At 44.2% G+C, this 26,017-nt stretch overlaps 1 protein-coding gene across 1 annotated transcript in view; it reads right to left on the reverse strand.

The window, feature by feature from the left end:
- Positions 1-26,017, reverse strand: part of LOC126291444 (uncharacterized) — a 381,448-nt gene that overhangs the window by 94,911 nt on the left and 260,520 nt on the right. The window contains exon 5 of the mRNA XM_049984958.1: positions 1,416-1,645. Within this exon, the coding sequence (XP_049840915.1) occupies positions 1,416-1,645 (230 nt within the window). The remainder of the gene's footprint in view (positions 1-1,415; positions 1,646-26,017) is intronic.

Consider the following 26,017-nt stretch of genomic DNA (forward strand, 5'->3'; position numbering starts at 1 on the left):
TGCACGCTCCCCATGAGACACACATTTCTAACAATGTCCCCACACAACGTTCGTGGTGCCCCTGCCCAATGCACGCATTACCCGCGGCAGACAACCATACAGAGTCCCGTATGAGTTCGAGCAATACCTTTGCATCCGCACAGAAGGAGGTCAATGGCTGGTTAGCGTTAACTGTATGAACATATCTGTTCTTTCGGATATGTCCGAAAGAACAGATACTATCTTCATACAAGTAATAAGGGCCGTAGGCCACACCTGTTCTTTCCCGATGTAAGGGAGAGACAAACTAACACATCAATGCCAGCCGCGGTACGATCTTCTTCGTAACAGGACACGGCCCTTCTTGCACGCACTTACACCGCGTGAGTCTGAGGCAGACACCAACACGTACAACTGGGGAAGAAGGCTCCGCAACACATCGTCTTTTTTGCGGACGATATACCAACATCAGACACACAATACACTCAAACCTCAAGACGCCATACACGCAATGCTCAGAGACGAAGACCAGTGGACCATGTTAAACACGCTCACTGACGATATCTCCAAAGCGAGGTATAGAGATTATTTCCGAGCCAGACAACCGGCCTATATGCAAAGACAGGAAGGAAAGTACAAGTTGGAAGACAGCACCGTTTCCAACATGGAATCAGGTGGTGACTGATCCCGATATGATCGTAAAGTAAAATCAGGAAGTACCCTAAATAATCAGAACAGCCTAAAAAATAATTGATGTTAAGATTTAGCTATTAGGAAAGCTAGAGCAGCTGTTAGATTTAGATGAAGAGGTCGGTGGCTTGATAGCCAACTCTAAGACACCGTCATACACAATTGGTGAAGGGACATTCTTCCACTATCATTCTTCCTATCTTATGTTTTTAGTCTTCCTTAAAATATGAATATGGTTTCTAATTCGATTTTCCAAAATTCTATTATTTCATAGATGCTTATCTTGTGTGTGTCCAATGTCAGAACCTTGCTCATTTTTGAAAATTTTATCCGAATTTATAATATGTCTTAAGGTTATAATATGTCATAATCTCTGTCTTCACAAATTCCTATCTTCCATTCGTAAATCGCTAATTTTAAGATTTCAGTTTCATAATTACTTTTACGCATTTAAAGATGCAGCATTATTAATACTTTTTAATGAGAAGTAACGAAGATAAGTATCATATTCTGTACGTGTACAATTTCGTGTTGTGAAAGTACGGCATGTCTTAGTATCACGTGGCAGATCATTTGTAAATGGCAGCAAATAAACAAACAAAAAAAATAAATATTAAAATTGGCGTAACAGGCTGAAATTGCGATCGAGGTGAACAAACAAACGTCCTTTGTACAGTATTTAGTGTTGCAGAGTGGAGAGTGGAGGTAGGGCGACAGCAGCAGCAGCAGCAGTGTACGGCACGTACCATGAGCTCGCGGCGCAGGCGGTCCAGCTCCAGCGCGGCGGCCCCTGGCGGCGCGCCGTCTGCCGCCCCCGCGGACAGCGAGCCGTCCCCGCCTCCGCCCCCGGCGCCGCCCCCGCGGTTGGCCCTCAGCTCCTCCAGCTGGCGCGTCAGCTCCTCCACCTTGGCCACCGCCACCGACAGCTCCTTCTCCTTCTCGTTGAACAGCGCGCGGATAGAGTCCAGGTCGGACGCTGTAACACGCGCGAAATGATTCGTCCGTCACTGGCGTCTGGGTGATTAGCTCTGAAACTGAGCCTCAGATTTATGAAATTTTATTTTTAATTAAATATACGTCACAGTTTTCTTGCTTTACAAAAGTTAAACTTTACTGTCCCGGATTGTACAGTTGTTCGTATAATTTTTCTACACCGATAAGACAAAGAAACTGCTACACCTGCGTAACATCTTGTAAAGCCCGTGCGATGATGCAGAAGTGGCCCAACACGACGTGGCATGGAGTCGACTAATGTCTGAAGTAGCGCTGGACGGAATTTACATCATGAATCCTGCAGGGCTGTCAATAAATCTGTAAGAGTACGAAAGGGTGGGGGAAGATCTCTTCTGTATAGCACGTTGCAAGGCATCCCAGATATGTTCAATAATGTTCATTTCTGGGGAGTTTGGTAGCCAGCGGGGTGCTTGAACGCAGAAGTGTGTCTCTGAAGGCACTCTGTAGTAGGTCTGGAACTGCCTTTTCAAAGGAACCATCCCTGCATTTGCCTAGAGCGATTTAGGAGTTGGGTTTGGTTGTTTTGAGGAAGAGACCAAACAGCGAAGTCATCAGTCTCATCGGATTAGGGAAGGACTGGGAAGGAAGTCGGCAGTGACCTTTCAAAGGAACCATCCCGGCAGTTGCCTGGAGCGATTTAGGAAAATCACAGAAAACCTAAATCAGGATGGCCGGACGCGGGATTGAACCGTCGTCCTCCCGAATGAGAGTCCACTGTGCTAAACACTGCGCCACCTGGCTCGGTCCAGTGCCTTAATGGTTTGCACTAATACTGACTACTTATTTATTACGAAAATGGGGAGAATAATGCCAGCAGGGCGTATGAGAGAACATCAATAAAAGTTGTCGACCTAATGCTCATAAAGAAAATGAGTACAGGATAAAAGATGGAAAAACATGGAGACAAAGGCAGCCTCCTATGAAAAAAAAGGAAGAACAGGCTTAAATTAAAATCCGCACCGACTGAAGACGAGTTCGAGACCTGTGCTTCCCGTACAAGATCATATAATTGTCCTGGGTCCCTCGACAAACCTTTTTCTTTGGAAAAAGCTACTTCAACCAAAAAATTAGAAATCCTAGAAAAAAAGGTGATGGGGAAGCCCGCCTAAAAAGGTACCAAATCAGATTTTCTTGCAATGGAAACTCCCCACCGTACGCCCCTCAGATATAATGGTAAAATGGTCCTGTGGATAGCCAGTCAAAAACTGAACACAGATCACGCATGAAAATAGAAAAAAAGGTACTGAACTGTGAAAGAAGAAGCAAAATTCTAACTGAACGGTCGAAGCAGAGGATGTCGTCGTGGTTATACGGTCGCTGCGATGGACTGCGACGGGGGATACCCGTGTTAAAATCTCCCTTGAGCTTCACTTTCTTTTCACAAAATTATGAACTGTCCGTCCGATCTTGTCGACTCTTTTCTCCTCCTATTGTCTTGGCAACTGTCATACTACACACTGGTTACAGAATATGTCATTTGGTAAGAATATATTACCGCGCCTGGTAAATGTTGTGAACAGTGAGAGCAGGCGAGATGGCACACAGACCTCTCACAGAAATGAAAATAACAAATATGCGGGTGTGAACTACGTTACAACATAACAAATATGCGGGTGTTAATTACGTTATAACAAAGGAATTCAAAAAAAACTTTCAAACTGGAACGCAAGAATCATAACATGTGGCATTTTTGAGGAAGAAATAGGAGGTACGTACGTCTGGAGGTCCCTTTCTTACACCTCGCTGTTGCAAACGGACGGTATACAACGACACAGACACAAATCTGAATACAACGAACAGACACGCCAGTGACCGGACGGGCAGTTAAAATTTTGTGAAAAACCACGACGCCCTAACTACGTAAATGTGCTCGATGCTGCACATCTTGACCTTCGGCCGTTGACTATTTCTAGTTTCTTTTTCACAGTTCAGTACGCCTTCTTCCTGTTTTCATGCTTGATCTGCGTTCAGTTTTTTACGGGATGTGCACTGGACCATATTGCCACTAAATCTGAGGGCCGTGCGTTGGGGATTTCCCTTGTTAGTAGACAAAAGCGGACAAACCTCGTCTTGTAAAATTACAGGTGATGTTTGCTCAAAATACAACACTTTTTCACAAGTGATAAAATCAGCAGGCAATTATCTGTATGAAGGATGCAAGTCTATTGTGGACCTAGCAGCTGCGAAAAATGTTTTCTTGCACAAACGTTACGTGAATAAGACAGTAAAGGAAGCTTTTTACGGCAACATCCGGATACTGAAATCAAGTTTTTAGACGCACGCCTCAAAGACCCGCAGACACACAATTCCTAAGATGTTACAGGCTCAGAAACAATAGTGGAAAGGATCAGGATATGAACATTTATAGTGCTGGAGTTTGAAACTGCAAGAAGGAAATCAAATTCATGTCTGTGCAACAGCACGCCAAATACAGGTATTGTGGACTTGCATAGAGAACTGCTGAAGAAAATTGAGAAATACAGATTATGCGCATCAGATGTGTTGGGGACTCACCAAGGTGTTCAAAGCTGACGAAAGGGCTTCATACTAAATCAAGCTTGAACAAGTTCTTGCTATTCTCCAGAATATAGAGCTCACGCATACTACGAACACCTTATATCATACGGGGGCCATCAAAACGTTTTCGTTTGAGAGCGTTTCTGCAGCGTATATGCAACGTAGCATGAATCCAATGAGGGTGTATAAGCGCAGACATGTAGGCAAGGAACTGGTGTGACATTATTGTCTTCCCAACGTGGGGAAACGCGAAATATGGCGATGTTATTACCAAATGTGTCCGAACACGATCTACATGCTGTTATTTTTTTCATGGTTGCCGAAGGAAAAACACCGGCTGGCATTTATCTGAGAATCAAGAATGTGAAACTTCCTGGCAGATTAAAACTGTGTGCCGGACCGAGACTCGAACTCGGGACCTTTGCCTTTCTGGAAACATCCCCCAGGCTGTGGCTAAGCCATGTCCCCGCAATATCCTATCTTTCAGGAGTGGTAGTTCTGCAAGGTTCGCAGGAGAGCTTCTGTAAAGTTTGGAGGGTAGGAGGCGAGGTACTGGCGGAAGTAAAGCTGTGAGGAAGGGGCGTGAGTCGCTTGGGTAGCTCAGTTGGTAGAGCACTTGCCCGCGAATGGCAAAGGTCCCGAGATCGAGCCTCGGTCCGGCACACAATTTTAATCTGCCAGGAAGTTTCATATCGGCGCACACTCCACTGCAGAGTGAAAATCTCATTCTGGAATGAAGAATGTGCTTGGGGCAGCGTGTTTGTTGGAAAGTGCCGTTGGAATGGTGCGCCAGATTCTGTGCTGGGCGGGACTTGACAAGGTCTGCGAGTCCAGGCACACCAATTACGGATAAATGGGAGACACAGTCGAGCTCCCGCCCTATAGTACTGGTCTCTCCCGATTCGACCACCACGCCTTCTGACCCGTAACACATACCTTGAACGGCGACAATTGTTGTCGGACGAGGCTGTACAGCACGCTTTGTCCTTTTGAAGGAACCATCCCGGAATTTGATACAAGCGATTTAGGGAAACTACGAAATATCTAAATCTGGATGGCGGGGCGGAATTTCGTCCTTTCGGATGCGATTCCAATACCGCTAGCCAGTGCACATCTCTGTGGGAGGGCGAAGGGACGCAGGGAAAGAGAGAGGCTGAAAAGGGGGGTGCGAAATGAAAAGACTGGATCGTTAAAAGGGAGTGGAATTTCTTACCTATATTATCGTAGCCCTTGAAAATCGGGTGTGTCGTAACACGAGGAAGTAATTTGAAGTCCTTCGACGACCGTCGGGTCACCTCATGTGGGGAGGGGGGCGGGGGCGAGTTATGAGGTCGGGGGAGGGGCAGAAGAGGTACACGGAGGGGGAGACTCCATCGTATTGCTTCCGCTACATTAGCGATTATCGATCCGGCGCTCTGAAGTTATTTGCGCAACAGCATCTTTCGCTTTTATCCCGATTAGGTCGGGAGCCTCGACAGGGAAAGAAGTTTCTGCTGAAAGGGTGGGGTGGGAGGGTGGGGGGGGGGGGGGCAGAGAGGGCGGGAGGGGGGTGAAGGCTGAAAGGCGAAACTGTCAGTCTTCCTTGTCTACGGATGGACATCTCGCCATGAGCGGAGTTGCCAACGGCGTACAAGCTTTCTCGTTTGCTTTCAGACTGCTGCAGAAACGGAACTTTTTAAAGTTAAAATAAACATCGCCACAACCGTTCTCCAATAGACTTGGAAAAACTCTGCAGAAGAGTAGCGAAAAAAGTTGGAGGTGCATAGTTTGTACTATTTATTCGGCTGCAAAAGGAGAATTAAGAAATTAGATCCGTGCTCTGTAGGTTACTTACAGGATCTGGCAGTTTGTTTATTCACCCATTCGCCTCCCATACTTTCTTCAGAACGCTCAGCTGAGTTATTGATATATTACTTAAGTCGATTCCGGTCACCGTAACTATCCTTAACCACAGTACCCAACCCTACTAACATTACGTTAAATCTGACTGCATTACCGAATGACTTGACACCACGAGAAAGAAAGTAAAGAAGTGTTCTCAATAATTCCAACAAAGTTGAATGCAGAGAAACTTTTAAGGACTGGCTAAGAAATCACGGGGAGAGTTGCACACGTTTCAGATTTAGGTCAACTATTCCTTACACATGGAATGACCTTCCATTTAGCATACCCAGAGAAAAGTTATTACTTTGTGCAGGTGAGAAAAGCGATATAGTTAACATGAGAGAGCTAAGCAACAATCGTTCGCCAATGGTTCTGAAAGAATCTGAAGGGGTTCTCTGAAATCAAGCGATCATTTTGAAAAACACGGTATATTCAGTTCTGTACAACAAACAGACCACAACCAATAATGTAGCACATGGAGTCAGAAAACAGGCTAGCATCTACCAAAGGTTTTGGCGCAGCCCTGCATATTGATCAAAACTTGCGATGCACAACTATTTTCAGTAACGTCATTGATATTGGTTACAGTGACAACGCGCGATGAGCGGGAAACCAGGGTTCGAGTCCCGGTCAAACACACATGTCAGCGTGTCGCAAATAGCTGACGCCGATGTCTCGTAGCAGAATGCGGATCTATTTGGTTATATCCAGGAACTTTCGTTCTTCGTATAATTGTAGATTGCAGCGCAAACTTTAGTTGGCTCAGACTAGTCAAATCATTATACTTTATTGTGTAAAAAAAAAAAAAGGACGCAATAAGATTAGGAGATGAGGCTTTCTCCAATCTAACAGAGGTTTCTTAATTCACACGTGCTGGTCGCACCAAGTGAAATCGTACCATGTTATACAGGTGTGTGTGATACGTCATCGCTGAATTAATGGCAAGGGATGCGGAACTGTTAAAAATGGCGACATTTATCTTGCTAGTTCCACATAAAACCAGACATTGTTTACTTACTGATAGTCTTTGAACTTTCCAGTGTTATGGTATGTTAACGGGTCGGCTGTTTCGACTATCAATTGTGAGAAAGCTTCAGGCTAATGAATGTAACACCTTAAGTAAAATGACCCCCCCCCCCCCACCCACACACACACATACAATACATAAAATGGATAAAATTAGTACCAGACAACCGAAACCTTATTACTAATTTCGGTTTGAATGTGATAATAAGACCACCACCACCACCACCTCTTAAATCTCTGTTGTGGCGTCAAACTGATTTGCAGCGTAGCCCGACGTCTATGTTAGGTTGAAACGAACCTGGTTGTTAGTTGGGGAATATAACGAGTATTAATGTCAGATTATGCTGGCAATTGATCTGTAGCTAATGTAGCCTACTGTTTACCTACGCACCATATTATATATATTTAGCGGACTGTAAGGTAAACTTAGAAAACCTATTAGATAATGGACAAATCTGAAACGAGTTCTTTAATGTAAATTATGAACGTATATCGTAAATAAACAACGAAAGCTGTAGAGGAGTGCTTTATTAAGTCGTAACTTTTACCCTGGTTTTAAACACAAATCGGCATATTGTCCTAAGCCTCTAACAAATTTGGCGTTGCAGATATGGAAACAGATTTTTCTGTGATGCTATTCACTTACATGCACCTTGATTTGTTAATGATGAACGTGTTTATTGTAAAGATCACTAACTTCTTAGTCTATGTGACTTACACTATTTATAAGTTATTGAATGCTTCACAGTCTACGGCTCGCACCAGTTAGCCAGTATGCGACCAAAACATGTTACTGAAACTAGTCAATAAGTAATTTTTTCCTTCAGCTTCTCGGCAGTCATTTCTTCACTATTTAAATACTTAAAAGCGCCACAAAATGATATAGTTCAACGAAAATCACATTTCTTCATTATCAACAGCTGCAAGCATTAATGAATTCTCAAACAGGGTTCAGTGAAACAATGCTCTGCATCTAAACAAGGGTAAAAGTTACGTAATAGTTCCCTTTGCATTTTCTGTAGTTTATGAGCTAATTACGTACATGCTACGCACCAAAATACTAGGAGATTCGCTTTTATCTAATGAAGCTTTCCTGAGTTTACCTCTTCGTTTTAGCTTTGGTAAATCCATGTGCGTTAAATATGGTGCGAGCGCAGACACCGGACTACGCTAGAGACCAGTCTGTTTCAACCTTTCTTTCGTATTCACATTCATTCGCTTCATCAACACAACCAAACTGTCACCTCCCGACATAACCAAGGCCTAGAGCTACATTACAGATCAGTAGTCACCACAACCAAAACATCAGTAGAGGCGTCGGAGAAGGAAGAGAGGTAGGGGATGTTTGCACTGTTACAGTCTATCCCCAATAAGAACAGTAAATGCCATGTCCCTCGAACTACTGGACACACAAAAAAGGGTGTAAGATATCCGTGTGTTGAGAGTCAGAAAAAATTATAAATACGTTTACAACATGAGTCAAAAATAAATCTGGGCCCACGAATTGTTACGAATAGTTCAGTTGGGAGAAGCCTAATGGTGGGGAGAGGTGGGGGGGGGGGGGGGGGGGAGGAGAAAAACTACATCGCTACTAAATGATCGTAAACTGTACTAGTACAAACTGATTCAAAAGAATTTATAGGTTATGCATGAGTTAAATTATTAGATCTCCGATGGTATTTCACTTACCAAGGTAAGTACAAAAGGTTCTGCTTTATACCCTACTGCAATCGAGTGTTTAGTAATCTAGGGCTACCGGTGTTTTATGACGAAAAGTTACCTCGGTACATCTCTGACGGTGCTTGTTTCAAACGGAAGCGAACAATGTTCAGTGTAAACAAATGGAATCTACCAAATGCAGACAGCTTTTCCTGCAACACCACGATAACAAAATTTCAGAAGGTCTTGAGGTCGATGTATGTGAGAGACAGAGGATAACGTCTACCCACTAGAGGGGTATCCACTTGCACTGTTGACACGTAAACAACTGGGAGGTGTTCGGACGCACGCAACGCGCGAAGGACTGGCTGGTGGAGTTTACGGAGAATAGGGGGAGCCACGTGGTCGCCGAGACACGGGTATCGGCCCCTAGCGGATCTTGGTTTGGCACGTTGGCGGTCACTCACTTTCACAGTGCCTGAACACCCCTACACACGTCCCGACCAACTCAGTGATTACAGCGCCGTCCCGTTGTTGTGACTTGTTTAAATTACACTGTAACAATTATTGAACTATACGAAAAAAAGAAAACTAGTTACAAACTATGGCGTGCACACACTTTTTTCAACATGTAAACGTTACTACAGATATTCGGATCTAGGTTATGACATGTTCGACATGCCTGCCACCATAGGCGACGATGTGGCGCAGACGAATAGCGAAATTCTGCATGACCAACTAACGTGTCGGAACATCGATGCTGTCGATGAGCTCCTGAATGGCTCTTTTCAGCTCAGCAATGGTTTTGGAGTTTGCGACTGCTTTTTGTGGGGGTATACTAAAGACGAGGTTGCCAGCACCCCTTTTTGTGGGGCTTTATTAAAGACAAGGTTTACAGCAATTGAGTTGAGGTCCGGAGAATATGGCGGCCTGTGGGTACCCAAGAGCCAGAATGCGGTCCACAAAGTGCTCCTCCAAGACATCAAACACACTCCTGCTTCGATGCTGTCGAGATGTCTTGCATGAACCACATCTTGTCGAAATCAGGGTCACTTTCGATAATGTGCATGAAATCATCTTCTAAAGCCTTCACATACCGTTCGGTATTCGGCATGCCTCAAAGAATATCGCACCGATTATTCCGTATCTGGTCACTGCACACCACACTGTCACTCGTTCAGGGTGAAGAGACATCTGGACCACGAAATGCGGATTCTCAGTCCCGTAACTGTGCTAGAAACACAACCGATGTACCATGGCCTTGGGGTTTAATGGCTCATGGGTTTGAATTTTGTATGGGAAGTTATGCAGGCCTTCAACAACAATTCGTTGCGGTGTGTCCCGGTTGATTCCCACCTGCTGTGCAGCTCGTCTGATCGATTTCCTGGTGCTGGTTCGAAACACAGCACGCGTCTTCTCAATGTTTTCAGGCGTTTTTCACCCTTTTCGGACGACCGTCGTTGCCAACACGTCATCACGAACGCTACCCGTTCTCTCAAACTTGAGAATCAAATTCTTGATTGTTAGCACACCTGGACTGGCTGTCTTCAGCCGGAACTCGCTCGCTAACTTCCTTTGAGCAGCAGTCGGGCTGTTACTGCTCGCATAGTAAGCCTTGACGCTTGGCACGTTGTAACGTGACATTTTCAAGTGCAAATTGCCGACAGCAAGGCGCGCGTGCGCTAATTCCCACCATGAGCCTCGGCCAACCGTGCAGTTTGAACGTTCTAACGCAAACCGTTCAGAAGTTATGACGATTTTATTTCATATAGTCCAATAGTTTCACACACAAACAAAAACGGGGTTTGCCTTGGCTGTTTCAAGGGCAATAAGGCCAAAAGATACCGAGGGAAACATGTGGGCAAAGAAGTGACTAATGCAAAGAAAGAAATTCACCCACATTCTGCTACTCAGTCAGCTGGGATCCGCTGATATTCGTAATTGTCTAAGAATGGTTGAATCGCGCATTTCAGAGATGCCGAACATCGTCAAACCATCCTTAACGAAAGCGAATACATTCATGAGAGAGGCTGTAAGCTGCGTGGAGAAGCTTTTTGGTACGTTATCATTTCTAACCACTGACAGAGTTTAAGAGGACCTCAAATTCAGTGCTGTTGTATCCTCACAATTATTAACTAAAATGATACCTGAAACACAATGCGATTTATAGTTGACGGAGGAAATGTATCATGGTAAAGAAAAAACATAAAAACAAAACAAAAGACGTTCACGTAAATGTTACTAATTTATTTGTGTATGTAGCATAAACGACGACCTGAAAGCTTAATCGACTCAATTCAAATTCGAAGAAGAAAGACTACATACGGTGATAGCGTAAATCATCTAGTAAAAAGAAGAACAGAGAAATAAGAAATGGATTTAGTTACTGTTTGACCTGTAAAAAAATCCCAAATCCTCATAGCAGAGGGCTAGGAATAGGTTGCACTTTTTTAAACACTTATAACAATGAAGCAAGCAATTTTATGAACGGCTGCGAATGTCCATATTTCAGTTTTTAGATTTGATTTGCGATGAGTATCGGAAATAAAATCTAAAAACTGAAATACATAAGGTCGACGGATTTTTATTCTCTCTATGTGCCATATGAAACCATTATGGATTCGTTAAAAATATAAAAACGTGCTTCATTTCTTGCACTACGTGTCTCATAGACAGCTGCAGTCTTTAAATCTGTCCAGAAACACTATCCTTTTCTGATTTCGAAAGACTGGAGGGCGACCTGTTTAATTGTTAAACAACCACTCAACAGCCAACATTGCGTAAAATATTTTTTACTATTTTCAACAGACAATGATGTCAGCTTCAGGTCTTAAAATCTTTTGTTGTAAAACACGTTCATTTTACGGTGACCTCACTTTACATGTTTATAACAAAAGTTTTTAAGACCTGAAGATGACAGCATAGTCTGTTGAAAATAGTAGAAAAATATTTTATGCGATACTGGCTGTTGAATGGTTCCTAATCTGTCCTTAACGTTTCGTCCGCCTCACACTGTGACTTGTACAGGGTGTTTCGCAAATCATGTTACACACTTCTAGATGTTGTAGAGGGGACTTAGATAAAATTTCACATAGGGACCCATGTCCAGAAACTTTGTTTCCATGTTATACAGAAAACAAGATGCACAGACTTCACTCCGATTTACCGCGATTTTTCAACAGCTATTCGATTCGACGACCAGCAAGCTCGGTACACACGGTGTATCTACAAAGTAAGTTTGCATAAACTCCATCCAACATGAATGATGCCGCAGCCATGATTCGTGCAACCAGATCTTCATCCACCCAGGGAACGGTCACGTAAACAGGACACTTCATGTGCCCCACAATGAAAAGTGCAAAAGGATTACATCTGGGGATCCTGGTGGCCAAGCATGTGTCCACCTCGACCGATTCACCTTTCCCTGTAGACTACGTTCAAATGATTTCAGATGCGAAATGCAAAATGTACTGCCGCCCCATCATGCTGGAACTACAATTCGTGCCGAATGTCAAATGGCACATTTTCCCAAAACTCCGCCAGCACACAGGATGTACGGCCCAATCACACGACCATCGCAGATACCTATCCAGACATTGATGCCCAAAGATGTGCTGAAATCGTGTACATGTGGCTTTGAGGTTGTCTTGATCCCAAATGTGGCAGTTCCAAGCGTTTAGAACACCTTCGCTGTTGAAATACGCTTCGTTGGTGAATAAAATTCGCCTTGGAAACTGAAAGAAATCTACACAACGATATGAAAACCAAGTATAGAATATGACGCATGGCACAAAATCGGCCGGGACCGTGGCGTGTATTTTCTCAGGATGACATGAGTGGAGTTGCTGTTCATGCAGAACATGCCGGACAGATGAGTCAGTCACATGCACGTCACGTGCAATGGCTACTGTACTCATCGATGGGTTCCCTTCACCTTGACGAAGCACTTTCACTGTGACAGTGCACCGCTTTCTTGGAGAACCGCAGTTTGCTCTATCGCTTGTGAATTTCGCCTTTTCCCGCAGCCGTTGCTCCACTCTGGCAAAGCCTACACCTGGGTTCCCGGGTTTGATTCCCGGCGGGGTCAGGAATTTTCTCTGCCTCGTGATGGCTGGGTGTTGTGTGATGTCCTTAGGTTAGTTAGGTTTAAGTAGTTCTAAGTTCTAGGGGACTGATGACCTAAGATGTTAAGTCCCATAGTGCTCAGAGCCATTTGAACTACTCTGGCAAACATATGATGAGTTGGAGTCACACGATCTGGAAACTGCTCGTTGCAAAGACGTTGAGCTTCACTGTAAATGCCGGCCGCGGTGGTCTCGCGGTTCTAGGCGCGCAGTCTGGAACCGTGCGACTGCTACGGTCGCAGGTTCGAATCCTGCCTAGGGCATGGATGTGTGTGATGTCCTTAGGTTAGTTAGGTTTAAGTAGTTCTAAGTTCTAGGGGACTGATGACCACAGCAGTTGAGTCCCATACTGCTCAGAGCCATTTGAACCATTTTTCACTGTAAATAAACAACATATCGTTGTAGTCTGTGAATGTATGCTCAGGCATTCTGCAGTAGTAATCGCCGTAGTGCCAACTGACGCATCACCAGGAAGCATTTCAAACAAGGCAGATCGATGGGAACAGAGGGCATCACTTGACATCGCGTCATCATACTATTCATGAGTGTGGGTAGTGCACCGTAACAGGCGAACTGCGTAACGTAGCATGCGATTGAGTGGCTCTTGTTTTCCTTGAAACATGGAAACGAACAATTTACGGATATGGGTTTCCACGTAAAACGTGATGTAGAAGCTCTAGAAGTGCGCGACATAAATTGTGAATCACAGTGTTTAATCCCGCGCGCAGTGACTCAAAAGACGAACTTCTGTCGGGCGATTTCCACGACGGCGTTATACACGGTATAATTTGCTGGGTGGAGTCCACACACAAACAAAAACCATAACTTCTGGCATACGTGTCAACAATACTGCATATTCTTTTTCACAGAGCTGACAACTAACATTTACTTTATCGAAGAGAACGTAAGAGCACATTCCACTAACTCGTCCATTACAATGTCATGGAGATAGTCTCTAAGATAATACTGTCATAGATGCATTGGTGATGTGTGTTTGCATCATTATGTATTAAATAACCAGAAGTGATTACCTTTGTTGTTAGTTCTCTGAAAAAAAAATCGCAGTATATTGTTTCCATTTGCATCACATGGAAATATATCGGTCCAATAATTCGAGTTGCCCAAACTGCACAACACACATCTGCTTTCATATCATGCGGATGTTCCTGATTTAAAGTCATCAATTACCTTTTTACTATTATCTCTGTTCGTTCAACTGGTGTAGTAGTAGCATCCCTTGAATGTACCAGCCTTCGCTTCTTTGCTTAGTACTGGTTCGCCATCTGCGTTCTTAACATTGATATAGGTGCCTTTTTTCCCTTCAAGGACCTTTTTAATTTTCATTTAGTCGCTACCTATCACTTCAAAAAAAAAATGGTTCACATGGCTCTGAGCACTATGGGACTTAACTTCTGAGGTCATCAGTCCCCTAGAACTTAGAACTACTTAAACCTAACTAACCTACGAACAGCACACACATCCATGCCCGAGGCAGGATTCGAACCTGCGACCGAGGCGGTCACGCGGTTCCAGACTGTAGCGCCTAGAACCGCACGGCCACAACGGCCGGCTCTATCTTTTCCACAGTCGAGCACGCTTCTACAGCTTTGCATTTCTCGGCTACTATTCTGTCTTGCACTTTGGGAAATTCTAATTTTTAGGCGTCTGTGTTGTCACATTGCCTGCTTCATTTAATACATTGTTATATTTTATGCTTTCGTCAGTTAGATCAATAACCCCTTACTTAACCCCGGCATTTCTTCTCCACACTTTTGCCTACTAGATCTTCTCCAGCCAACACAATTTCATCTCTCTAAGCTACCCATTCGGCTTCTATCGTATTCCCTTCGCGTGTTTGCAGTCAATCGTTGCCCAATGGTCGCTCTGAAATCCCCAACAATATCTGCGTTTTCAATGCCCTCAGGTCAAGTTTCCTACTCTTCTGAAATTTCTTGCTTTCATCTGCAGTTAATAAGTTATGGGCAGAATCCACATATTTCCCTACACACATTTTGCAGTTTGAAAGCCTGTGTCTTATCATTATGTTATGAATCTGAAAGCTTTCAATGTCTTATGCTCTCTTCCACGCACACAAGCTTTTTTTCATTATTCAATAACTAAGTGTTAGCAACGATTAAATTGTACTAAGTGCAAAATCCTACTAGGCGGTACCCCTTTTCATTAGCTCGTGGTCTCTTACAATTCTTTTCTCTTTCTTTTCCAGCTATCGGAATTCCTGTCACCCATCACAATTAAATTGGAGCATCAAATATGACGTGCTCCCACTATTATTTGCCGGCCGGTGTCGCCGTGCGGTTCTAGGCGCTTCAGTCTGGAACCGCGTGACCGCTACGGTCGCAGGTTCGAATCCTGCCTCGGGCATGGATGTGTGTGATGTCCTTAGGTTAGTTAGGTTTAAGTAGTTCCTAGTTCTAGGGGACTGATGACCACAGATGTTAAGTTCCATAGCGCTCAGAGCCATTTGAACCATTTGAACCCACTTTTATTTATTCATTTTTTTTTTACGAAATAGTGTTTTTACATCTGACATTTCGCGGGGAGCCAATATTTTTCTTAACTTACGCACAATTTTGAGCCTGATGTCCTGCAATATATGGTAATGACATAAACTAAAAAATGGTTCAAATGGCTCTGAGCACTATGGGACTTAACATCTATGGTCATCAGTCCCCTAGAACTTAGAAAACTACTTAAACCTAACTAACGACATCACACAACACCCAGCCATCACGAGGCAGAGAAAATCCCTGACCCGGCCGGGAATCGAACCCAGGAACCCTGGCGTGGGAAGCGAGAACGCTACCGCACGACCACGAGATGCGGGCTGACATAAACTCAATCACTTGAAAACCGCATAAAAGACCGAAACCTGAGTCGCAATTAAATAAACAACAATACAGCGAAATGACGTGTGTATTCATTTCTTAAAAAGTAGTATCTTGTTTCTTTAGAATTTCATTTCTTAATTCCGCTTCAGTGGAAGTAAAGGTTTTGCATCATCACTTATTTCGAAATTCATGGCTCAGAAAAAGAAAACTGGTTCAAATGGCTCTGAGCACTATGGGACTCAACTGCTGTGGTTATCAGTCCCCTAGAACTTAGAACTATTTAAACCTAACTAACCTAAGGATATCACACACATCCATGCCCGAGGCAGGATTCGAACCTGCGACCGTAGCAGTCGCACGGTCCAGGACTGTGCGCCTAGAACCGCGAGACCACCGCGGCCGGCAAGAAAACTGGCTCTGAGGCATGTGTATGCATTCCTTTGCACTCTGTCCATATCACAAATAACATTAGTATAAAGAAAAAAAATCGTCTGTTTCCGGTGGGGTTTCTTCACAGCTGTCTTCAGCGACATCAGTACGTAGTAGACTGTCACACTGCTCGTATGCAGTTTTGAATCAGTCGCGGCATACCACCTGCGACATCATCAAGCCAATCATGGTCCAAAGAGTCCCATCCTTCAGTCGTGATTTCTCGTAAGTCGTGCATCGTAAGTAGTCGTTGTCAACGTCCAAAAACAGCTCGTTTCCGTCGATCCTACACATATCGATTGTGCTCATGTCCGGGGCAAAGCCAGCTCACTCCATTGTCCTGACCACAGCACGTCGAAGGAAAGTGTTCACGAAAACAGCACGTCGAGCATGCGATTTGTCATCCATCAAGGTGAAGCTGTCGCCAGAATGTTGGCGACGTCCCACAATAGGTCGCAAAACCTCACCCCTGTACCACAGAACAGTGACATTGCCCTCAAAAGCCACGAGAGCTGTACTCTGGTCCGTGTAATGCCACTGCCCCTCCCCCCCCCCCCCCCCAATCCCTCTTGCCATGTTGCTGATGTGGGACACAGTGCTGGAGGCGTTTCGATTGTTACAGCGCTGGCTCCAAAGACGATATCTGCGATTATCACGGTACAAACGGGTCCGAGTTTCGTCCGTAATCAACAGCCCGACGCCAACCCTGGGGCGTCCCTTCCGCGTCAGTTCTCGCCCATCTGTAACTGAATCAGTGGTGTTGTGGTTAAGACGTGATGCTCGTCGTGGTCGTCTGGAATGGAGATTCAAATCACACAGCTGATGCTAAACAAGATGTCTCGTAGCACCTTCCAACGACGAATTCAGATCTGAAGTACTCAGTCCACGATTCATTTGACTCAAAAGTCGTAGACACCCTGTGTCCCTGTCGACTGTGGACAGCCTGTATGGATTCCTGAACACTACCTGTCAACTGGAACCGATTACATGTCTGCATCACATCACTTTGACTGCAGTGCACACGTCGAGCGACTTCTCTGGCTGACTAGCCTTCTGCATTGAACGTGACGATGGAGAAACGATCATTGGTGGCAACTGTCCTTCGTGGCATGATTGATGATCACCCTGCTGTTCCACAGAAGTCTCTAATGCGTCCCCATTGGTGCTCTAGTTTCAACTGAAATGCTGCATTCCATTCTATTGCGTCGTTCTACGCACAGGCAGCGTTCATGGTAACTGTGTGCATGTTTACAAGAAGACGACAGGGATGACTTTCTGATCGTCACAGGAACAGTCTAAATACTAACACACCTTTATCACTAAGCTACAATATAGCATGTCAGCAACTGGAAGCAGTTAATTCCAAAAATTATCTGGGAGTACGCATTAGGAGTGATTTAAAATGGAATCATGATGTAAAGTTGATCGTCGGTAAAGCAGATGCCAGACTGAGATTCTTTGGAAGAATTCTAAGTAAATGCAATCCTAAAACAAAGGAAGTAGGTTACGGTAAGCTTGTTCACCCACAGCTTGAATACTGCTCAGCAGTGTGGGATCCGTACCAGATAGGGTTGATAGAAGAGATAGAGAAGATCCAACGGAGAGCAGCGCCCTTCGTTACAGGATCATTTAGTAATCGCGAATGCGTTACGGAGATGATAGATAAACTACAGTGGAAGACTCTGCAGGAGAGACGCTCAGTAGCTCGGTACGGGATTTTGTTGAAGCTTCGAGAACATACCTTCTCTGAGGAGTCAAGCAGTATCTTGCTCCCTCCTACGTATATCTCGCGAAGAGATCATGAGGATAAAATCAGAGAGATTAGAGCCCACACAGAGGCATACCGACAATCCTTCTTTCCACGAACAATACGAGACTGGAATAGAAGGGAGAACCGATAGAGGTACTCAAAGTACCCTCCGCCACACACTGTCAGGTGGTTTGCGGAGTATGGCTGTAGATGTAGATGCAGATATCGGAATGACGAACAACTTTTGTTGATGTGGCTATATAAGATCGTCGACAACTGATTTTCCAGATCTAAAGCCTGCCTGATATCTCTCAACTGCTCTTTCCGCAAAAGTTTCACGGGTGCAAAGCAGAGAGGGGAAAATTTTATATGTGGTGTTCCATAATAGGAGATATTAGGTAGGCTTTAAATCTGACAAATCAACTGTTTATCAAATATCCACTTGAGACAGATATTCAAGAAAACAAAAAGCAAGGGAATACAGTATAGCAACATATAATATATTTCTTGATTTTAAATCAGAATATGACTGAATAAAAAGAAATACGCTCATTGAAGCCTTGAATGAAGTGAGCATACCACAAAAGTTATTACGGCTCATAAGTTTGACTACGGGAAAAGTAGTATGTAAAGCATGGATATAAGGAAATTTAATACCAGGTCTTGAAAATAACTGTAGACAGAAGCAAGTGTGCTTCTCAACATAAAAGTAGAGAAGGTAATAAGGATAGCTGAAATCAAGACAACCTGCACAGAATAGAACAGAATGGTGCAGGTTCTGGCCTATGCGGATGACGTGGATATTATTGCAAAAACAGAACTGGCTGCTAAAGAAACATATAGGGCACTGGTGGCAGCAGCAATAGAAATGGGATTGCAAGTGAACATCAATAATACCCAATAAGCGCGAATAATATGACCATAACAAAACATAATGCTAGAAATTGGACAGGTGCAAATGAAATCTTTTAGTGAAATCTGGGAACACACAGCTAATAAATGCTACTACGGTCTGGACTCTCATCTTAGGTCCCGAAATCTGCTTAGAAAAACAAAGCGTCGACCGTATACAATTTTAATACGTCCAGCATTAACATAAGGCTCAGATGCCTGGTCAGTGACACAACAGTGTGAACAGATGTTACACAAAATCTATTGGGCGACTAATGAAGATGGAGCGTGGCGTAGACGATCTAATTTTCAACTTTACAGATTATACAAGGTGTTCCAAAATTCATGTTACACAGTTGTAGAGGCTGTGGAGGGGACTTAAACGATCAAATTTTACACAGTAAACGTCATCCAACGACGCTACAAGCGTCGAAGTTATAGGTGCCGGCGCCTATATATATAAAGGGTGAGTTCTCGATGACGTTAGAGACTTTCTTCAGCGATGGAGGAGGACAAATGTACCACTAAGAGGTGAAGTTCCCAGTACGGTAAACGAACGAGTGGAAAGTTACAAGCGCAAACCGTTCTGATACTTCTGTCAGTGTAATACACGTACCGGTTCTGCTGTTGCTGAGGTTGTAAGGTAGGCAACTTTCAGAGGTGGTAGTATTGACCAAAACAAGAAAAAATGTGCAGTAAACATGAGCTCGAGAACACATACATGACGATCTATGAGCACTTGTTCACCTTCGCTACTGTGAAACAGACCTCCTCTATTGAACAAACGCTAATAGCTCTTTAGGTATGCATCTTACAGCTCCTGTTTACTGGACATTTTTTTCCTATTTTGGTCGATACTATCCCTTCTGAAAACTGCCTAGCCTACAATCTTAGCAACAACAGTACCAGTACATGTATTCCACTGTCAGAGGTATCAGAATGGTTTGCGCTTAAAACTTTCCACTCATTCGTTTACGGTACTGAGAACCTTCCTCAATTTGATACATTTATCCTTCTCCATGATTCTCGAAATTTTGAAACATCATCACGGAATCACCCTGTACATACAGGGTGTTTCAAAAATGACCGGTATATTTGAAACGGCAAGACAAACTAAACGAGCAGCGATAGAAATACACCGTTTGTTGCAATATGCTTGGGACAACAGTACATTTTCAGCCAGACAAACTTTCGAAATTACAGTAGTTACAATTGTCAACAACAGATGGCGCTGCGGTCTGGGAAACTCTATAGTACGATATTTTCCACATATCCACCATGCGTAGCAATAATATGGCGTAGTCTCTGAATGAAATTACCCGAAACCTTTGACAACGTGTCTGGCGGAATGGCTTCACATGCAGATGAGATGTACTGCTTCAGCTGTTCAACTGTTTCTGGATTCTGGCGGTACACCTGGTCTTTCAAGTGTCCCTACAGAAAGAAATCACAGGGGTTCATGTCTGGCGAATAGGGAGACCAATCCACGCCGCCTCCTGTATGTTTCGGATAGCGCAAAGCAATCACACGATCATCGAAATATTCATTCAGGAAATTAAAGACGTCGGCCGTGCGATGTGGCCGGGCACCATCTTGCATAAACCACGAGGTGTTCGCAGTGTCGTCTAAGGCAGTTTGTACCGCCACAAATTCACGAAGAATGTCCAGATAGCATGATGCAGTAATCGTTTCGGATCTGAAAAATGGGCCAATGATTCCTTTGGAAGAAATGGCGGCCCAGACCAGTACTTTTTGAGGATGCAGGGACGATGGGACTGCAACATGGGGCTTTTCGGTTCCCCATATGCGGCAGTTCTGTTTATTGACGAAGCCGTCCAGGTACAAATAAGCTTCGTCAGTAAACCAAATGCTGCCCACATGCATATCGCCGTCATCAATCCTGTGCACTATATCGTTAGCGAATGTCTCCCGTGCACCAATGGTAGCGGCGCTGAGAGGGGTTGCCGCGTTTGAATTTTGTATGGATAGAGGTGTAAACTCTGGCGCATGAGACGATACGTGGACGTTGGCGTCATTTGGACCGCAGCTGCAACACGGCGAACGGAAACCCGAGGCCGCTGTTGGATCACCTGCTGCACTAGCTGCGCGTTGCCCTCTGTGGTTGCCGTACGCGGTCGCCCTACCTTTCCAGCACGTTCATCCGTCACGTTCCCAGTCCGTTGAAATTTTTCAAACAGATCCTTTATTGTATCGCTTTTCGGTCCTTTGGTTATATTAAACCTCCGTTGAAAACTTTGTCTTGTTGCAACAACACTGTGTTCTAGGCGTTGGAATTCCAACACCAGAAAAATCCTGTTCTAAGGAATAACCCATGTTGTCCACAGCACACTTGCACGTTGTGAACAGCACACGATTACAGCAGAAAGACGACGTACAGAATGGCGCACCCACAGACTGCGTTGTCTTCTATATCTTTCACATCACTTGCAGCGCCATCTGTTGTTGAAAATTGTAACTACTGTAATTTCGAAAGTTTGTCTGCCTGAAAATGTACTGTTGTCCCAAGCATATTGCAACAAACGGTGTATTGCTATCGCTGCTCGTTTAGTTTTTATTGCCGTTTCAAATATACCGGTCATTTTTGAAACACCCTGTACATATATTTACAGGCGTCGGCACCTATGACGCTCTGTAGCGTAGTTGGATGACGTTTCCGGACATTTCTTCCTAAGTAAAAATTAGTATATCTACTAAGTTCCCTCTACACGTGTGTAACATGAATTGTGAAACACCCTGTATAAAGATGTTGAGATCATAAAGTTCATTACAACAACCCGTCTGAAGGGAGTTGGCCAGGTTTTTCGCGCGGAATATGAGAACAAAAAGAGCGCTGCTACAAAACCAAGTCGATACTTGGATGACATACAACAAAACAATTAGTGATGTCAGACGGAGGAGACGCGTGACGCTGGAGAGAAACGAACGAAAGGCCAATGCCCATCAGGGGCTGCAGAACCTGGAAGAAGAAGGAGGAGCATATAACACGAATATGTTAACTGTAAAAATTTAGTTTTGTCTCCCTTGGTTCCAAAGATAAACATAAACTTGATTGAAACTTCCTGGCAGATTAAAACTGTGTGCCCGACCGAGACTCGAACTCGGGACCTTTGCCTTTCGCGGGCAAGTGCTCTACCAACTGAGCTACCGAAGCACGACTCACGTCCGGTACTCACAGCTTTACTTCTGCCAGTATCCGTCTCCTACCTTCCAAACTTTACAGAAGCTCTTCTGCGAAACTTGCAGAACTAGCACTCCTGAAAGAAAGGATATTGCGGAGACATGGCTTAGCCACAGCCTGGGGGATGTTTCCAGAATGAGATTTTCACTCTGCAGCGGAGTGTGCGCTGATATGAAACTTCCTGGCAGATTAAAACTGTGTGCCCGACCGAGACTCGAACTCGGGACCTTTGCCTTTCGCGGGCAAGTGCTCTACCAACTGAGCTACCGAAGCACGACTCACGTCCGGTACTCACAGCTTTACTTCTGCCAGTATCCGTCTCCTACCTTCCAAACTTTACAGAAGCTCTTCTGCGAAAATCTCATTCTGGAAACATCCCCCAGGCTGTGGCTAAGCCATGTCTCCGCAATATCCTTTCTTTCAGGAGTGCTAGTTCTGCAAGTTTCGCAGAAGAGCTTCTGTAAAGTTTGGAAGGTAGGAGACGGATACTGGCAGAAGTAAAGCTGTGAGTACCGGACGTGAGTCGTGCTTCGGTAGCTCAGTTGGTAGAGCACTTGCCCGCGAAAGGCAAAGGTCCCGAGTTCGAGCCTCGGTCGGGCACACAGTTTTAATCTGCCAGGAAGTTTCATATCAGCGCACACTCCGCTGCAGATTGAAAATCTCATTCTGATAAACTTGATTAATATATCACTGGCAGCATAGAGCTTACGAATTTCGCTTAAAGGAATCCCACAACTGTGCGACAGGAATCAGTCGCCTCAACCGCCAGCGTAAGCCTATGTAGCAGAAAATTCCGAGGCGCTGGGGTGTCGCGCCTTCGGCCACGGCCAGCAGAGGCCATCGGCCGCTGAACGACGGCCCTCGGAGCTCCGCTAGGCCCCGCTGTACACCGCTGCGCTTGCGTCGCGCAGATAAGGTCGGAGGCGGTGGGGCGCGCTGTATCTGGCCCCGCCAACGGCTCGCGCTGCCCTCTCTAAAACTCGCCTCCACCTCTTCCCCGGAGAATTTCCACTTTGCGCTAATCGCCTTAACACTGCAGTCCGTGCAACAACGACAGCAAAAAAATACCTAGAGCAAAACGAAAAAGAGAATTTTCTGCTCTAGAGACATAAGACAGAAATGTCACACACGACCTAAAAAAAATTTAAAAACTAAAAAAAGCAGAAACATCAGGTCTCAAAAGCTCATCTGCATCTACACGGATACTCTGCAAATCACATTCAAGTGCCTGGCAGACGGTTCACCGAGCCACCTTCACAATTCTCTATTATTCCAATCTCGTACAGCGCGCGGAAAGAACGAACACCTATATCTTTCCGTACGAGCTGTGATTTCCCTTATTTTATCGTGCTGATCGTTTCTCCCTACATACGCCAGTGTCAACAAAATATTTTCGCATTCGGAGTAGGAGCCGGCCGGTGTGGCCGAGCTGTTCTAGGCGCTTCAGTCTGGAACCACGCGACCGCTACCGTTGCAGGTTCGAATCCTGCCTCGGGCATGGATGTATGTGATGTCCTTAGGTTAGTTAGGTTTAAGTAGTTCTAAGTTCTAGGCGACTGATAACCTCAGACGTTTAAGTCCCATAGTGCTCAGAGCCATTTGAACCATTCTTTTTTTTCTTTTCGGAGTAGAATGTTGGTGATTGGAATTTCGGTAGAAGGTTCCGTCTCAACGAAAAACGCCTTTCTTTTAATGATGTCCAGTCCAAATCCTGTATCATTTCAGTGACACTCTCTCGCATATCTCGCGATAATGCAAAACGTGCAGCCCATCTTAGAACTTTTTCGACGCACTCCGGTACTCCTATCTGTTAAGGATCCCACAACGAGGTGCCGTATTCTGAAAGAGGACGGACAAACGTAATGTGGACAGTCTCCTTAGCAGATCTGTTACATTGTCCTGCCAGTAAAACGGTCTTTGGTTAGCCTTCCACCAACAATTTCTGTGTGTTCCTTCGAATTTAAGTTGCTCGTAATTGTAATTCATACGTGTTTAGTTAAATTTACGGCCTTAATATTTGACTGATTTATCGTGTAACAGAAGTTTAACGGGTTACTTTCAGCACTCATGTGGATGACCTCACATTTTACGTTATTTACGGTCAACTTCCAATTTTCGCACCATTCAGATATCTTTTCTAAATCGTTTTGCAATTTGTTTTGTTCTTCTGACGATTTTACTAGTCGCTAAACGACAGCGTCATCTGTAAACAACCTAAGAGGGCTGCTCAGATTATCTCCCAAATCCTTTATATAGATAAGGAACAGCAAAGGGCCTATAACACTACCTCGGAGAACACCAGAAGTCACACCTGTTTTACTCGATGACTTTCCGTCAATTACTATGTGACCTCTCTGACAGGAAGTCGCAAATCCAGTCACATAACTGAGACTATATTCCATAAGCACGCAATTTCACTAACAGCCGCTTGAGTGGTACAGTGTCAAAAGCCTTCTGGAAATCCAGTAATACGGAATCGATCTGAAATCCTTGTCAAAAACACTCAACACGTCATGCGACTGAATAGCTAGTTGTGTTTTACAAGAACGATGTTTTCTAAACCCATGTTGACTGTGTATCAATAGACCATTTCTTCGAGGTAATTCATAATGTTCGAACACAATATATGTTCCAGAATCCTGCTGCATATCGACGTTAACGATATGGGCCTGTAATCAAGTGGATTACTCCTACTACATTTCTTGAATGTTGGTGTGACCTGTGCAACTTTCCAGTCTTTGGGTACGGATCTTTCGTCGAGCGAACGGTTGTATCTGTTTTCAAGTATGGAGCTAATGCATCAGCATACTCCGAAAGGAACGTAATTGGTATACAGTCTGAACCATACAACTTGCTTTTATTAAGTGATTTAAGTTGATTCACTACTCCAAGGATATTTACTTCTACGTTACTCATGTTGACAGCTGTTCTTGACTCGAATTTTGGAATATTTACTTCGTCTTCTTTTGTGAAGGCATTTCGGCAGGTTGTGTTTACTAACTCTGCTTTGGCAGCACTATCTTCGATAGTATCCCCATTGCTATCGCGCAGAGAAGGCACTGATTGTTTCTTGTCGCTAACGTACTTCACATACGACCAGAATCTCTTTGGATTTTCTGCCAGGATTCGAGACAAACTTTCGTTGTGGAAACTGTTATAAGCAAGTCGCATTGAAGTCCGCGACAATCTTGGGGATTTTGCGTCTTTAAATTTGGCATGTTTGTTTGGTTGTTTTTGCAACAGTGTTCTTACCCTTTTTGTGTACCAGGGAGGATCAGCTCCGTCGTTTGCGAATTTATTAGGTATAAATCTCCAAATTGCTGCTGATACTATTGCTCTGAATTCAAGACACATCTGTTCTACACTTAGATCATTAATTTGGAAGGAGTGGAGATTGTCTCTCCCTCGAAAAGACCACAATAATGATAAACATAAAAAGTCCACGAAAACATTTTAAACTGGGAGAACAAAAACTAGAGAACGTCAAGCAATTTAAGTATCTGGGAGAATGGATCTGCTCGAATGCCCTCGAGAAAAGGCAATCGAATCTGGAAAGAATAAGTTGAACTGGCCTTTTCATGTCACAAAAAATCGTACCTCTCATGGACGCAAAAATGTGACATTACAATACAGTAATCAAACATGAAGTACCGTATGCAGTCGAAACACTGTCCAACTGTCCATTACCAACCGTGGTCCATTTGAAATTTTGGAGATCATCAAGAAAAGTCTTTGGCGGCAGATTCCACAGAAACAAACTAAGTCGCACCAGAAATGAAACCCTTTACCAAGCTACCGAAAAATTCTCAGACACGCAGAGGAAAAGAAGAACTGTTTTATGGACACATCCTCAGAATGAACAAAAATAGATTAACAAAAAAAACTGTGGCTGCTTCAGAAACAAACAAATGTTTGAAAACATGGAGGACTTAGGGAGACCAAATCACAGAAAACTTGCTCACTGATAAACCTGTAAAAAACAAAGCACAAGGACAAGAAAGATAGA

Source organism: Schistocerca gregaria, chromosome 9, assembly GCF_023897955.1.
Source record: "Schistocerca gregaria isolate iqSchGreg1 chromosome 9, iqSchGreg1.2, whole genome shotgun sequence".
Taxonomy (NCBI): domain Eukaryota; kingdom Metazoa; phylum Arthropoda; class Insecta; order Orthoptera; family Acrididae; genus Schistocerca; species Schistocerca gregaria.